Source organism: Saccoglossus kowalevskii, chromosome 10 (genome assembly GCF_978046115.1).
Source record: "Saccoglossus kowalevskii chromosome 10, keSacKowa6.1, whole genome shotgun sequence".
NCBI classification, from domain to species: domain Eukaryota; kingdom Metazoa; phylum Hemichordata; class Enteropneusta; family Harrimaniidae; genus Saccoglossus; species Saccoglossus kowalevskii.
Window position 1 is genome coordinate 30,548,145 of NC_140650.1, and position 16,551 is coordinate 30,564,695.

Here is a 16,551-nt window from a genome sequence, read left to right on the forward strand (position 1 = left end):
GATGTATAAAATTAAGTCTAAATAGACCAGATCATTGTCCGATATATGTTTAGACATCATAATTCAACATGTAGGTCACGCTGACCAACATACTACTGATGACCGACATCCAATGAAATGAGTACCTCGTATTACTATGAGGTTAATACGAGGATACCGCAAAGTATGTACAAAGACAGTACAGAGGAAGTATCGACCGATGTGCAGCACATATTTTCCTCCCAAGGATAAAATCATGGGAATGCCGAAATCCAAATACCGTAGTTTAGATTTAGCAAACTACTTTGTGTGCGGTTTTTAAGTGTTATTTATCTATATTCAATTTAAAAGAAAGAAACACAATGAGGCGTTTTAGAATAAGTAACCGTACATTATAAATAGAGAAAGAGCGACAACACCTCTAGAAATGAGATCATGTAAATATTGTACACAAGGAAAGATTGAAAATGAACAACATATTTTCATTGAATGTACAAAATATAGAAAATAGACAAAAATATCTTTCAAGCCATGAACTTCCAAATAGTGCAAAAAAAGAGCAGAAACTCATTTACCTAATGCTTAAACTGAAGACAATATTGTCAGCTAGATTGGAGAATATTTATACAACATATATTCTATTAAGAGAGGCTGCACTGACTCTTGACCATTTTTCATTTTGAACTATTTTATATTTTATTTTCAGTTACACTTTATTTCTGTACACTGATAGAAATGGTGTTTCTAAAGATGCAATAGACATTATTATCATCACATGGCTGGACCTGCTGACCAATCAGAATGCAGGAATTGCAGTGGATTATTAGCCGTAAATCATACAATTAGCATTCAACAATTAAATTACACAACAGTTTTTAGCACAACAGTGTCATATGGTCCAATTTATAACCACAACTGATCTATAATTTGTCCACCTTGGTGCCTGGCCATGTTGATGATCAGTAAGATACTGTTTGAATGAAGAATTATATGGACACAAACATGCTGCAAAATAAGTTACAATAGATGAAAATGTAGCAAATACCTCATTCTTCAGATAATGATCTCATTTAGTAGATTACCATATGCGTCAATCACTTGGCAGATTTGTTCATTCTATTCTATCACATAGAGTAAAAGTTGATACTTATAGTGATGTCATGGGAACAAACCGATAAAAGTTAGCGAAAACCAGCTCCATGAATAAGTGATGTCAGATGATAATTTTGTTATCACATGACCAATTCTAATTGTCAAAACAAAGAACTACGAATCATATACTACAGGTAGTTGCTGAATAATATCTTTCCTTGTCATAACTAACACAGTTAAAATCAATATCTCATGCATGTAATATTGGCTGTCAAATTTGAAACTATCACATTGTTGTGAAAAAAACGTCACCAAGACATTATTTGGCACTGCTTACATCAACAAACATGTACTACCATAGCACTTGGATATGTACAAGCACTGCATAGAATATTGCCCAAAGTATTTAAAGTCAATCAGCTGTATGTTTAATGGAACACCCTCTGAGAGCCATGAGGTACCAATCAAGTCCTATCACTGTGGCACACACTTCCCTTTATGAAGGAAGTTGAAGAGACTGTTCACAGACATATCATTTCAAACTTTAGAATTTCAATTTTCCTTGCTGTATGTTTAATATACATCATACTATACCTGTCTACAGAAACCAAACATCATAGTGTAAATAATGATGTAATGAACGCTGTGTATATTTCTATTCTAGATTTTCAAAATTAATTTTCATGATTACAGGACAGTTCAAGTACTATAATTGCACATACTCCTGAATATTACCGGTAGTAAAATTCGTCTACAGATATAACACCAACGCAACGCCAGTCAAACTTTGTTTCTTTTTTTCCAAATACATGTATTGTATTTACTCTTAGTATTATCGCTTACATGTGCTTTTCCATAAATGACGGGGGTTTGTCTATAAAAATAAGTTAATTTTTGGTTAACGTGCATTTATACTGGAGAAGTAATTCTAAGTGAGCAAATATGGTTGAGTATGTAGCACTAAAAGTGCTTACTGAATAATAGTGTTTAAGTTTATACTTTTTTTGTTGTTGAAAAAGGTAATTTACAAAAAAAATGATTGCCACCTTTCACAGAAATGTACGCCATGATTACTTGGAAAGAACTATACACAAATTTGAAATTACATTTAGAAATTTGCATGTGGTGGAAAAACAACTGGTGAAGTAAGAATCATTTTGTCTGTTTGGGTGCAAATATGTATCTCTAAATTACTTTCAATTTTGTACAAACATACTAAATGTTCAATGTTTTGGGCACCGTTGTGATAGCATGTGCGACAATGGAACATGTGATACTTACGTCTGTTGTAGACAAGACAGAATATTGTCATCTCTGGAAGCGAACTTTTAGTAATTTCAGTGCGGTGTCGGTTGAACAAAACAGAGAGGGAGAGAAACCTTGTTGAAGGTGCAGTATGCAGTGGTAACTGAAATGTACCTGGTCCTCTACAAGGACATTTCTACTCACACAAGGAAGAGTTATGTCATCATCAAAGGGGGGAAGGTCTTTATTGTTGTGGGCAGGGAGCATGAAAGTAATTAGCAGACATGGAATAATCCATTAGCTATCATCCCAAGGGGTGGACTACAAAATGTATGTAACAAAGAGACGCCAACAGTTTGGAACTCCTGCCCCTCACCTATTAGAACACCCCCATGAAAAAAAAAATGTGATCATCTTGCTCAAATATTGAAAACTGATGGAAGAGAATTAAATACTAGTAACAAAAAATGAAACTGATCTTATAAAATATTTTAGTTTTAGTACCAACCTGGAAAAAAGTAAGTAAGTTAAGTCAGCTACATACATTTATTGTAGAATTGAATCTCCTTGTTATGTCTAAACTAACAGACCACCCCAATAGCGACAGTGTAATTGTTCCAGTGTAAGCACATGCCCTTCAAATAGAACAAATACTGTACCCCAAAGGAAATGTAGTAATGAGGGACACCATAATATATAACCAGATAACAAAGATAGAAGGAACCATTTTACAGCGAGGGGTGGCTAGACATATTTGTGATGTACAAGTTAGCAAAGTTATTAGACCAAGACAAAAAACGTTCCTCGTAGGACGTACTGCAGTTTTCAATTATTATTATTATTATGAATAACTGTTATTGTGTTACAGTAGCCCAATAAATCTTGAACTGTGCAACAATTAAATGAATACACACTAATTAATATAATGGATGATATATACCGATACATATGTATCTAAATGAGGAAAGGAGGCACTTCGACTGACTCTTGTAAAATATGTTTATTAAGAACCTTTAAAAGTCAAAGAGAAAATGCACACATACATTATTATTACTATTATTAATTTTATTTACTAGTATACACTACATCTTTGTGCACTGAACATTGAAACGTGGTTGAAATTGAAAAGTATACGGTGAAAACATACATTAAACAAGCAGCCTATCGGCTGAGATAGCTCCGCTGTTAGCAATGCACATTTCAATTAAAGAACTGAAGACATCATTAGAAAATGAACAATATGAATAGTATCAAAGCAATCGGACTTACAGTTTTTAAAAAGAAGTCGAAAATATCACTTTTTACCAAAAATTACAAAAATATTCACCAAAATAAATTAATTAGAGAATTGAAGATATCACAAAATGGACAAATCTGAGAGAGGTCCACATGTAGTACCTATATATGTAATATCAAAGCAATCGGACTTGCAGTTTTTAACAAGAAGTCGAAAATATCACTTTTTACCAAAAATATTCATCAAAATTAGAGAACTGAAGATATCATCACAAAATGAGCAAATCTGAGAAAGGTCTACATGTAGTATCTATATATGTAATATCAAAGCAATTGAACTATTGGTTTTTAACAAGAAGTCGAAAATATCACTTTTTACCAAAAATTACAAAAATATTCACCAAAATTAGAGAATTGAAGATATCATCAGAAAATGAACAAATCTGAGAGAGAGGTCCACATGTAGTACCTATATATGTAATATCAAAGCAATCGGACTTGCGGTTTTTAACAAGAAGTCGAAAATATCACTTTTTACCAAAAATGACAAAAATATTCACCAAAATTAGAGAATTGAAGATATCATCACGAAATGAACAAATCTGAGAGAGGTTCACATGTAGTACCTATATATGTAGTGTCAAAGCAATTGCACTTGCGGTTCTTAACAAGAAGTCGAAAATATCACTTTTTACCAAAAATGACAAAAATATTCACCAAAATTAGAGAATTAAAGATATCATTACAAAATGAACAAATCTGAGGGAGGGCCACATGTAGTACCTATATATGTAATATCAAAGCAATTGCACTTGCGGGTTTTAACAAGAAGTCGAAAATATCACTTTTTACCAAAAATTACAAAAATATTCACCAAAATTAGAGAATTGAAGATATCAACATGAAATGAACAAAACTAAGAGAGGTCTACCCAAGGTACATATACACCAAGTATCAAAGCATTCAGGCTTGTAGTTTTCAAGAAGAAGTCGAAAAAGTAAAACATTGACACGGACGACGGACAATCACTCATATGATAAGCTCCGCTCGACAAAGTCGACAGCGGAGCTAAAAAATCAGTTCAAAATAGAAGTCGTCAGAGTGTCTTTGCGATAATAAACAAAGTCGACAGCGGAGCTAAAATGTCGGCCAGCCATACGATTTCTGAACGTTCTTTAGCTGACGAGAGAGACGAGAGAGGGACTGGCATGTACAGGATAACATCATGAAGAATCTAAAGATATTTGAATAATTTGAATTGTACATGCTGCCAATGCAGAGCCAATGTTTTAGAATTGATGTAATGAGATAAGTGTTTTTGAGCATGTGAGATGATGAGCTCCAGCGATCTGTATGGATTGAAATATGTTCAATTGATGTATTGGTATGCTGTACAAAAGTGAATTAAAGTAATCTAATCAAGATGTTAAAAATGCATGAATTAAATTTTCTGTCAGTGTATGATTGAGATAGGAGAGAACCGATTTTCTCTAATTCTGTTGAGAGCAAGAAATGCTGACTTACAAATTGCATTAATGTTGTTGACATGCTTCCATTGAAGTAGAAAAAAACGCTCAAATTTTCGACAGAAGTTACAGAAGAAATTTCAGAAGTGCCAAACCTCAGAGACTGTAGCTCACTTCATCCTTTCTGTGGTATGCCATGAATTTAATAACCTTGGTTTTATTATCATTTAGTACCAGCCTGTTGGACATTACTTATATCTACGAGTTTCATCCATGTACAATTCCAGCATGAAATATATCACGAAAATATTTGAATATAATGTTTTTGAGTAGTAAAATGTCAAAAGAGATGTTCCTAAACAGAGCAGTGTGGGACAACAAAAATAAGTTTAGAAGAGGAAGATTACATGGTATCAATTGTCACACACTAGGAACGATCAGACAGGTAGGACTGGAAATATTTTAACACATTTCCACAAATTCTAATTTTAACAGATTAAGTAGAACATCATAAACCAAGGTGTTATGCTCCAATGCCTTATATATATATATATATACACACATACATAAATTGGTAACTAAATAAATGAGATACCTGTTCAGTTTATTTTCATCAAGATTTTGTTTTTTTTCATGAGAGGCTTGATAATGAAACATTCAAAAACATGTGGCACACCAACTACACATAAGATGAGAATTAAAAAGTTGTGCAATAAACGGTGACAGTTTCACAATGAGGTCCTCAAGAAATCTGGTTGGTAATGAAGATCTCTTGATTAACTCCACAATTTAAATTCTCAGTAACTTGTGTAAATTTTGACAATGAATAATCTGACATTTCAGCATTAGTGAGCTTGTCCACCATGATATTGTCCTCCAACTTTAAAACTATTTTAGAAATGGAGAAAAACGTCTTAATAAATGTCTTATTTTAGCTCCAGTTTTCCCTGTGCCAATATAAGATCATTGACAACACTGAACAGTTGATATTACAGTACTATTATGTAGTTTATTAAGGCCAGTCACATGGTGAGAGAATAAACAATATAAATGTACAGCAGTTCAGTATGGGTGTGGTTACCATATATATTGAGTCATGCCTTAGGTATGTTGAAATAAACAACACAGCATGACACAAATTTGATGTGAAACAGTTCCACTTTACTGTAATACATGTAATTATATGTAAATTATCATAGTGTACATTGGATAAAAATAGATGTTTTATTTCTACTTGTATAGATATCCTTGCAATGGTAATATTATCAGAATGTTCAATCTGTTATGTCACAGAATCTATAATTATATGTAAATTATCATAGTGTGTGGTTTATGGAAATACATGTACTGGTAGATGTTGTACTTCTACATATAGATATCCTTGCAATGGTAATATTATCAGAATGTTCAGTCTGTTATGAAACAGAATCTATAATTATATGTAAATTATGATAGTGTGTGGTTTATGGAAATACATGTACTGGTAGATGTTGTATTTTTACATATAGATATCCTTGCAATGGTAATATTATCAGAATGTTCAATCTGTTATGTCACATAATCTATAATTATATGTAAATTATCACAGTAGATGGACATAGATGTTGTATTTCTACTTGTATAGATATCCTTGCAATGGTAATATTATCAGAATGTTCAGTCTGTTATGAAACAGAATCTATAATTATATGTAAATTATGATAGTGTGTGGTTTATGGAAATACATGTACTGGTAGATGTTGTATTTTTACATATAGATATCCTTGCAATGGTAATATTATCAGAATGTTCAATCTGTTATGTCACATAATCTATAATTATATGTAAATTATCACAGTGGATGAACATAGATGTTGTATTTCTACTTGTATAGATATCCTTGCAATGGTAATATTATCAGAATGTTCAATCTGTTATGTCACAGAATCTATAATTATATGTAAATTATCAAAGTGTACATTGGATGGACATAGATGTTGTATTTCTACTTGTATAGATATCTTTGCAATGGTAATATTATCAGAATGTTGAAACTGTTATGTCTCAGAATCTGGAATTGTATGTAAATTATCACAGTGGATGGTCATAGATGTTGTATTTCTACTTATAGATATTGTCAATCTTGCAATCCCTCCTCAGATTAAATATGACTACCGGTAAGGGCTATAAAAACTTCAAGAAAATCTTAAAGTAGAAATTTTAAGATTTCCTCTGTTGTTGAATTAGCATCAATATTTTAAAATTTGTAAAATGATTCTTACATTGAAACAATTAACAAATGCCAATGGTTGAAATAGATTACTGTACTGAAGCAGTATCCAGACCAGTGAGTGAACAGTGCCCTCTGGTGGCAATAAATACTTGTGTGTTATTAGGTGCTTTGGGGAATACATGTATGTATGACAGTTAAAATGATTAATTTTATATGAAATGTTATATGGAACTGAAATGGAATAATTTATTAATCAAGATTGAATTCACATTTTGTATTAACTGCCGAACACATCTCACTGATTTTAATTGGCAATCAGAGAAATGAGAAATGATAAAATCATTTGGTTTGCCAACAAATCCTGAAATATTGAAGCACTGAAGCTAACCTGCACTGAAAGTCAAAATTAAACAATAATTAAACATAATTTCCAATGTTGTAATCATTCAAGCCCACTTTAGTTAATTTTAGGAGAAACTTCCAAATTTAATTTCAGGATTTTGTTGGATAAGATTTCTCATGAACTGAATAAATTCAAAGCCCTTATGATGTTTACAGAAGTCAGTTAAAAGTTTTCTGCAGATTATACAAAATAGGAATATATCACTATTGCCATATCTTTCACAGAATTCCAATTACACAGAGAATGAGGTATTGAATAATCTGAAGATGAAATTATAGACAATGCACAGCTCAAAATTAATCAGTATTCTTGGGAAACTTGTAGTTGGATTTTAATAGTGGAGAGTCTATCAGAATTTTCTTAGAAGGCGATTAAAGACTAATTAGCTATCTGCTCTTGTCGTTAATGTCTCATTAGCATTAGCTGTCTACTTCACTCAATATTGTGTGTGAATGATTGCAATTTACTCGCCTAGTTTCTTTATGGGTTCATTGGATTGATTGGTACTTGCAGCCATGCATAACATGTCTAATATTGTATATGTGTATGGAGACCAATGTACATTAGAATGCATGCATATTCTGTGAATGGTAAGCTATGTGTTTAAAGCAGGGGAGTCGTCACATGCGCATGCGTCAGATAGCCATAGCGTGTTATTGTTTATAAACAAGCGTCTACACATTAACCTTTGCGTTTTTAGCACGTGTTGTCGTCGCTTGGGACTCAATTCCCGCACATGCGCAGGTAACGACCCTCCCGCTTTAACTTTAGCTTCAAAATATGCATCTGATGATATTCAACTGCAAAAAGACTATATGTATATCACGTACAGTAAGTCATGAAATTATAGATGTTGTTGTAGGCAATATTATAAAACATACAGCATGCCCTTTAAGCCGATATGCCACGCCACTCAGAGATACATTTTTTGTGATGCAAATACTCATGCTCATTTTTTGGTACACAAATGACATAACTGAAAATCATATATTGAAAAAATAAATTTGTAGTTTGTTAATATGCAATTTACATTTCATAAACAAAACAAAAGTGAACACACAAGAAATTTTATTGAGTATCAAATACTTTAGTTTGTGCCTACAGAAGGCACATACAATTTTTACTTTTTCTTGAATACATGTACCTCTCTCCTACAGTCGTCACCAAGGTAACCCAACTTGATTTTTTGAATTTCATTGTAACTCAAGAACCCTTACAAAATCAGTGCTGCTACAGGACACACTGAGCACATACCTATCAACTGTTTATGAAACAGTTTTTAACAAAAAAAGCAATAGAAATTCTAAAATTAGAATATTAAAATTAAATCAGATACTTTTAAATTTAATACTGTGACAAATTTAAACCCTATGTTATGCAAGACATGTACAATAGTATAAGATTATACTAGACTGAAGTCGGCTTTTAGGAAATACCTCACGGTAGAAGCTTCCTACAAAAGTAATGAGACTCACGACCTAATGATTTAAAAGCTTCTAAATTGAGTAAAATCACTTCAAGTGCTATAATCCACACACGACTCAATTGAAAACGGTTGCGGTTTCAGAATGCCAGAATGATGTACCTTTTCCTGCTAAAATAGCGGACAAATTGACCAGAAAATAACAAGCAAATGCCATCAGTCTGATTTATAGTGACTGTAAAATAACAATCATGAATACACGAATCTGACCAAATCTATTTTAACCCAGGTTTTTCAAAGGGATGTGATGCATGAAGCATGCCCTCTAGTGGTGAGACTGAGAGAAAATGATGAAATGTAATACTAAAATGCAAGAACTTGTTTCTATGGAAACAATGACTTTCTATATGATTAAACACTTCTTTGGCAAAAAGCATACAATGGTTTACAATTCAGAAATTAGTTTGAGTAACTCAAATTTTATCTTTGAAATATAAAACTCATAATCACAAAGAATAATTTAGCAAAGTTTAAGGAAATTTATGTCTTAAAAGCATGTTAGCCGTAATCATCCTTGATGGAAAAAAAGTCAAAAGTACAAAACAAATCACCAAAAATATGTAAATCTAAATTTTGCCCAAATAAAGTCACAACAGATTCAATGAAGAACCTTGTAAGAAAATTCTAAAAAATTGAAAATATTATTACAACATTCTGATAAAGAAATGGACAATAGTAAGCTCGACAAATACGCAGCTCAACTTAATGCAATACAGTCTCTGTTGGCGCCATTGACCAATCTGTACATTTCAGTGCTATCATATGCAAACCAATTAACAAACATTCCTGACCCGGTTATATCGGTTATAGCCTCAGGCTACAAGACTATACTGAAATTAAAACAAGGTTTTACTTGACTTGAGCATAAGAAATAGCTCCTTAATAAAGCGTTTAAACTGGTCCTAGTTAAGAGGAATACATAGTACATGCCAATTCTCAGACAGTCCTCATTTTCAAACATTCAAGATTATGAATCTATCAGTGTTTAGCTGCCAAACTTATAAATAATAAACTATTCTGAATAGACCATTTTCTGTTCACTGCGAGATCCCACATTATGTGTGAAATCGAACAAAAAAACAGGTCATAGTGGATTTGAAACATTGTGTCAAATTCGACAAACTGGAAAGTATATTTAGGCATATTTCCACACTTTAAGCCGAAGGGTCGTCACCTGCGCACGCACGGGAATTGAGTCCCAAGCAACGATAACAACACATGCTAAAAACACAATAAGGCTCATGGGTAGACGCTTGTTTGTAAACAATGCTTTAATAATGTGCTACACACATTGGTAATAATCAATTTTAATGAAGTAAGGGTATCTTAATTAATGCAATATTCCTGTCTGAAAGATCAGCATTTAAACATTAAAAACTAATTCAAATTCAAAATCAAATCTTTCAATTTATGCGACAGACTGATTGGTGATTGGTGAGATCTTGCATTGAACAGAAAATTACATATTCTTGTTTTAGATAACTATTATTACTATCGTTGTATTTGGGATAGAAATTAACATGTGTAACACATGCATTATTTGATGAAAACTCAGTCTAAGATTCAGACTAGCCTACCATTTTATCCTATATCACCGTATGTTCCTGTTACGCCAGCAATTGTTGTAGGAACATGAAATAACTGACACATGGTTTTAAGTGACAAGAACTAAATTTCATTTCAATATCTGATAATTATCACAAGTTGCCTGTGTTTGGTTACTGACACTATACCATCACAGCTCTAAAGAGCATATATATTCATGCCCTTTTAAAATTTTTGCAAATTATTTGATATACAATTGTGAAAAATGTCATTGGGTAGTGACTGTTAATACCAGTTATTAACATAATAAACAATGACATCATTTTTATAATTTGAATACCAGCATCAAGCAGACATGCTGCCCTTTGATAGGTCAGGGGTCATCACTATATGAACCAAATCAAAACAAACAGATTCATGAAAAGCATTATGTAGAAAATAGTAACTATAAAAAAATCAAAAAAAAATCTAATTATTTCATGGAGAAGCTGTATAACTGAGATCACTGTTTTCTGTTGGCAATCGACATATAAGAATATGAAGAGAAAATAATTACATTTTTTTTGTTTTTCAAAAATTTCTGTTTTGTTTTTTTAGAGAAAAACTGTAAAATGGACAACTTTGGTGCTAATTTTATAGGAATGAAAAAAAATTGTAATCATCCAAAATTGTTTTCACAAAATTTATTACAAACACATACTTACCAACATATAAACAACTATTTTATCTAAGGCAATCATGATGATCTTTCAATTTTACTTGTCTGCTCCTTACACAACATATGCTGTATGAGGGCGCTACAACAAACTATCTTGCATTATGCAACATTACATATGGCTGATAGAGGGCAGTATTCAGAGCAACCACACCTGTCTGTTTGTTTGTACACTGCTCTAATATGAACAACAAATGAATATTCTCTATCAAAAGGTCAATGAACTGTTACATTGACATGAACAGCTTTATATACTGGTATACATAAATATTCTTTCAACAACCGACTGTAGTGTCAAAACTGGTTGAGTCCTGTTTCTATAGAAGGGTCCAGATAAACAACACAATTACAGAAAAATAATTGTAAACATCATTTTACCAATAATTATGGAAATAGAAATTACTGATATTTATGGTGCTGATCAAAATGAAACAATGCAGTTTGTGGAAAATGTAAATATAAATTATAGTAAAACGATTTTGTGGAATTGAATTTAAACAAGAACAAAATTTTCTTTTTTTTTAAAGTTTGTGATAATGATCTCATGTTACGAACGATGAATAAGAAATAAGTATACTAGGTCATCACAAATAAAGTGAAAATATTATGTTTCATCACTTTTTTTTAAAGGAAATGTTATCATTGTTTCTTACATAGCAAAAATATATCTAAATATCACAACATATGGTAAATTATGTATATGGTAATTGTTCATGTCTAAAAGTATTAAAATTACAAAATATTCATTATATTTAGTGTTTTTTTTTAATTTTTAAATGTGTATTCATACTAAATAACCTAAATTTTATGTATACTATTTCTCAAAAAATAGAGAGTGAATTAAAAATGTCTACATACTGTTAAATATTACTAAAACAATTATTACACAAATTATTTTGAAATGAAATATTTTTATATGCTCTAAATTATGTGCACGTGTCTAAAAAACACTAGTAGCATTCTACCTTAAAATCCAAGAAGCAGATAAAAACATTGAAAACACCATGTGACACATCAACAATAAATCCACCGTTATTAATAAATGTTCAAGGTAAAGTCACAACAGGTTAATATAAATAATATACTATGCTATTTAAATAATAATCGCAACAGACAGCATGAAATCTGTCTTTAACAGCTAATCTCATCTGCATTTCATTCAGTCAAAACCCCATGTGGATAATACAATGTCTAGTAATACATAACATGCACAATAAATTATGCATTTAAATGTGAAATAAAGATGATAGTACATAGAGCAGAGAGATGTTTGTTTATTCAGGATATAGATACACCAAATGAAACATCATAGTGCGATCCCTTTCCCAATCTACACATATGTAAGCAATATTTATTTAAGACAAGCTACACCTATGTAAACTAATCATATTTCTCAGAAGATGAATATTAAGGTGGCTACAATTAAAATACATCATCATCATCATTTACTTTTACAATATCGTTGTGATATTCACAAAACCCAGATACAAAATTATGATCACTGAACCTTCTTTTCACTCAACTAAATGGATCAATAATCTGGGAATATGACGATTTTGAAGTCATTTACCATTTTTCTATGATCTCACCATATCTCAAATTTCAGATGGTGGAAAACATTTGTAGTTATAAGATGGGTACTTCATGGTTAGTCACTAATTAGTATGAAATTCTGATCAACACTATTTATTTTTCATAAACTGGGTAAAATAAAAATTTGGTGACAACATATAACATGTTTGAAACAAATAAATACCAGCCTGTGGGGTTCAAGATTATGTCATTTATTGCTTTTCATAATTATTGCCTTGGAAACCTTTGTTGAAATGTGATGTAGATACAACATTTTGTACATATTTATATATTTTTCAACAATTTTTTTTCGTATTTGAATTTTTGACTAAATTGACTTAATTTTTAATTGGCTACATACTTTGATCAAAACTGTTAAAAAAATATTGAAAAAAATATATAGGTTTATTCTATGAAGGATGACAAAAGTTAGGGTTCAAAGGGATATAATTTATAGTCACGTTTCACTATCATTCTTTTCATTCAAGCAATCATACATCTGTCACTGTTCACATGACTCATACCAATGCATAAAACCTGCAGGTATTTTCACAATTATCAAATTTCATAAAGTACATGTAATACTTAAACAGCCTGAAAATAAAAGCATGATGTGGATGTGCTTAGAATATTACCTTTGCATGTGAAGCACTTGACATGAAAGTGTTTGTCCTGTACTTTCAACACTTCTCCTGTGCATGGTTTCTTGCATCGTGTGCACCCAACTTTCTTGAGCTCTTTCTTGAGTTCCTTTTTCGATTTTTCACGCTCTTTCTCTTTTTTGACTTTACTTCCTGTAAATATAAGAAATCATTGTCATATATCATTTATAGTCTAATAGTAATCATGGTCTTCAGAAGGTTGAAGAGCAATGACCCCCCCCCCAAGTTTGTAAAGTATTCTCCGGAGTGGTGTTCTGACCGGGGTTCTAGATATTCAGGACAATGCTACAATGCACAATACAACACTGAAAAAAAATATGGCTGTTCTTTTTTGCATTTTGGGCCCATTTTTATTCATTATGATGAGCTAATTGACCAACAGCTCCTTCTGGTTCGAACTTAACATTCCAGATGGATTATGAAAGTCCAGATATCTTGCAGACTAAGTTATCCAAGTACTGGTAAACTACACACAAAATAGAACCTGGACAGATACGATTGTTATGCTCGGCTGATGAAATAATTATTCGTGTTGTTGTACATGAATTATACACTGGAACAAACTACTACAGACAAATCACGATTGCTTTAGCTTTAAGCATGTTGAGGTCATATTAACTCAAAGAACCGATTCACAACTCAAGACATTTTAATGAATATATAATCCAATTGTAACTGATATACTGACATACAGCGCACAGCAATTGACTTGTGTGTTCTTATAACGTGCATTTCATATCAATTTGCTCAACATTGAATCAAACAAATTAAACTCCATTTTACAGCAAGAGAATAATTGGTCTTACTCTTGGGAGTAAGTAAAGTGATCACTGATTGGCTTACAGGTTGGGGTGGGGCAGCCAATGAATGATTACATGTAGGTTGACAAGATTTCACTGTTTGAAGAATGCACATGTACATATATTTGCTACAAACATGCAAAAGCACTTAGTACTTCTACAGTACATATACAGACAATTTGAGATGACATAACATTGTACATGTAGTTATAAAGAAACTGTACATGTAGTTATAAAGAAACTGTACATGTAGTTTAGAAACTGTACATGTAGTTATAAAGAAACTGTACATGTAGTTTAGAAACTGTGAAACTATAAGAAATAGCTCACATGTAAAGACAAAGAATACAAGTACAATACAAGTGCACAATTTGTGTAAAAACAAAAGTAAAAACTAATAAGTAGTTTCAGGATATGTTTTTTTTCAGCTATCGATGTTCATATTCCCTGATTTGCTCTATTAGTAGCGCATGCATAAATGACAGCTGACCAAAAGAAGTAATATTTGAATAATCCAGGATACATTTGATGCAATTGATGGTTTACATTCGCTTCTATTGGAAATGCGTTTGTAATAAAGAAAATACAATAGCATTCCATTTTTGCAAATCAGAAAAAATCAAGAAATGTTGCAGCAGTGAACATTTCACTAGGGATCTTAAAAGTTGCTCTCCGAGTTCATTCACAAAGTTGGATTAGGGTTTGACAGCGACTTTTGTGAAACATCTGCAACAATCATGAACATTTGTAGCATTTTACAATAATGGTCAATAAACTGTGTTAATCTGGTAAAATTTATCCCCATTCTTCGTAACGTTATCTCCATTCGTCATTAGCCGTATAAGGCCCTAATTCAGGGTCAGATTGAGTCACAGGCCAGGTATTCACAAGTCGCAAGTATTATTTTAAATATGCCGGCAACAACGCAGACACCACAATGTTGCATTTCACTAGATCCCAGAGAAAAAAAATAACATGTGAAGAATTAATGTAGCAGTTATTCAATACCCGCAGTGCTCTGACCCATCACACTGATATGACAATAATACCACATCTCAAACCATTTTATTTTAAAAACAAGTGGCATTTCTGAGACATTAATGAGATTGAAAATACTTTAATTGGAGGTTTTTGATATGCGATATCATTAATACATGTACTACCCCAAGGGACATTGAAACATGCAACATTACAAAACTAGAATACTTTGCAAGTGACTAAGAATAATATATAAAAAACTTTTGTAGCATTATGTTACGTCTGGTTTTGTTTATCTTTGTACTCGTATTGGATTGGAGAGATATTGGATGGCTTACTCTCCACTGCATCTACATCAGGTTTGTCTGATGACGGCCGTCAGACTGGTTTAGTGTACGTCAATGAGACTAATTATAAACAGATTTTAGAATTCATATTTCTCAAAATCTACTTTATAACCCCGTTGAACGCGATTATTTTCCTCACTGAAATTCTGGCGAAACATTTTGCACATTGTTATGGTTTATGAAAATACGGGAAAAATTATGTGGAACGTGACAAACCTTTACGTTCAAAGAGATAATAGATTTAAAACAGTAAATTTGCTGACCCATAGGTTAATTAGTAGTGAACTGTAAAGATGGAATGTTAATGGACAAACCTATTTTTGGCACAAATTTGAGTATATTTCGATAGGTTCTCAGTAACTGTTGTCAGATTTAAAGGGAGTTTACCGGTACTTGATCTTGTATTCATAATTTGAGCGTCAGAGAAATGAGAAATGGTTGAATTTTTATATTTATCGGCCAGTGGTTAAAATGCCCGCCAATTATTGCAACACCCCAAGTTTGAGTTGCTATAAAGCATTTTACCAAAAAATTGATATTATATTTTAGAAAACTCATTTGACTGGTATCAATAATAAATTCATACATGCAACAATGTTACTGAGTTCTAAAGAAACAAACATTTTTGAGTGTAAATTTTTATATCGGTTCAGTGAAATGATGACATTAGTATTATATAACTATGTATTTCACAATCTACAAAATGATCAAAATATTACTTGTTGTATTTTTCAGGCCCTAAGTAATACCCTATCGTAATTCACAACAATTCACACCTTACCTAAGTCATAGATGAAACAATTACCGCTGCTACTC

At 31.9% G+C, this 16,551-nt stretch overlaps 1 protein-coding gene and 1 long non-coding RNA gene across 8 annotated transcripts in view; both read right to left on the reverse strand.

Annotated features, from left to right (window-relative positions):
• The window catches only part of LOC102805379 (actin-binding LIM protein 1-like), a 104,705-nt gene that overhangs the window by 48,427 nt on the left and 39,727 nt on the right, over positions 1 to 16,551 (reverse strand). For all 7 annotated transcript variants that reach the window (XR_014930729.1, XM_085504494.1, XM_085504491.1 and 4 more), the window contains exon 2: positions 13,584 to 13,742. Coding sequence is in view for 6 of the 7 variants with exons in the window: in XM_085504494.1 (XP_085360620.1) it covers positions 13,584 to 13,742 (159 nt within the window). In the remaining variant the exon portion in view is untranslated. The remainder of the gene's footprint in view (positions 1 to 13,583; positions 13,743 to 16,551) is intronic.
• Positions 1,737 to 2,426, reverse strand: LOC144344589 (uncharacterized). Its single transcript, XR_013419214.2, has 2 exons — positions 2,353 to 2,426; positions 1,737 to 1,945 (listed from the first exon to the last, which is right to left on the reverse strand). It is a non-coding gene; the product is annotated as an uncharacterized LOC144344589 (long non-coding RNA).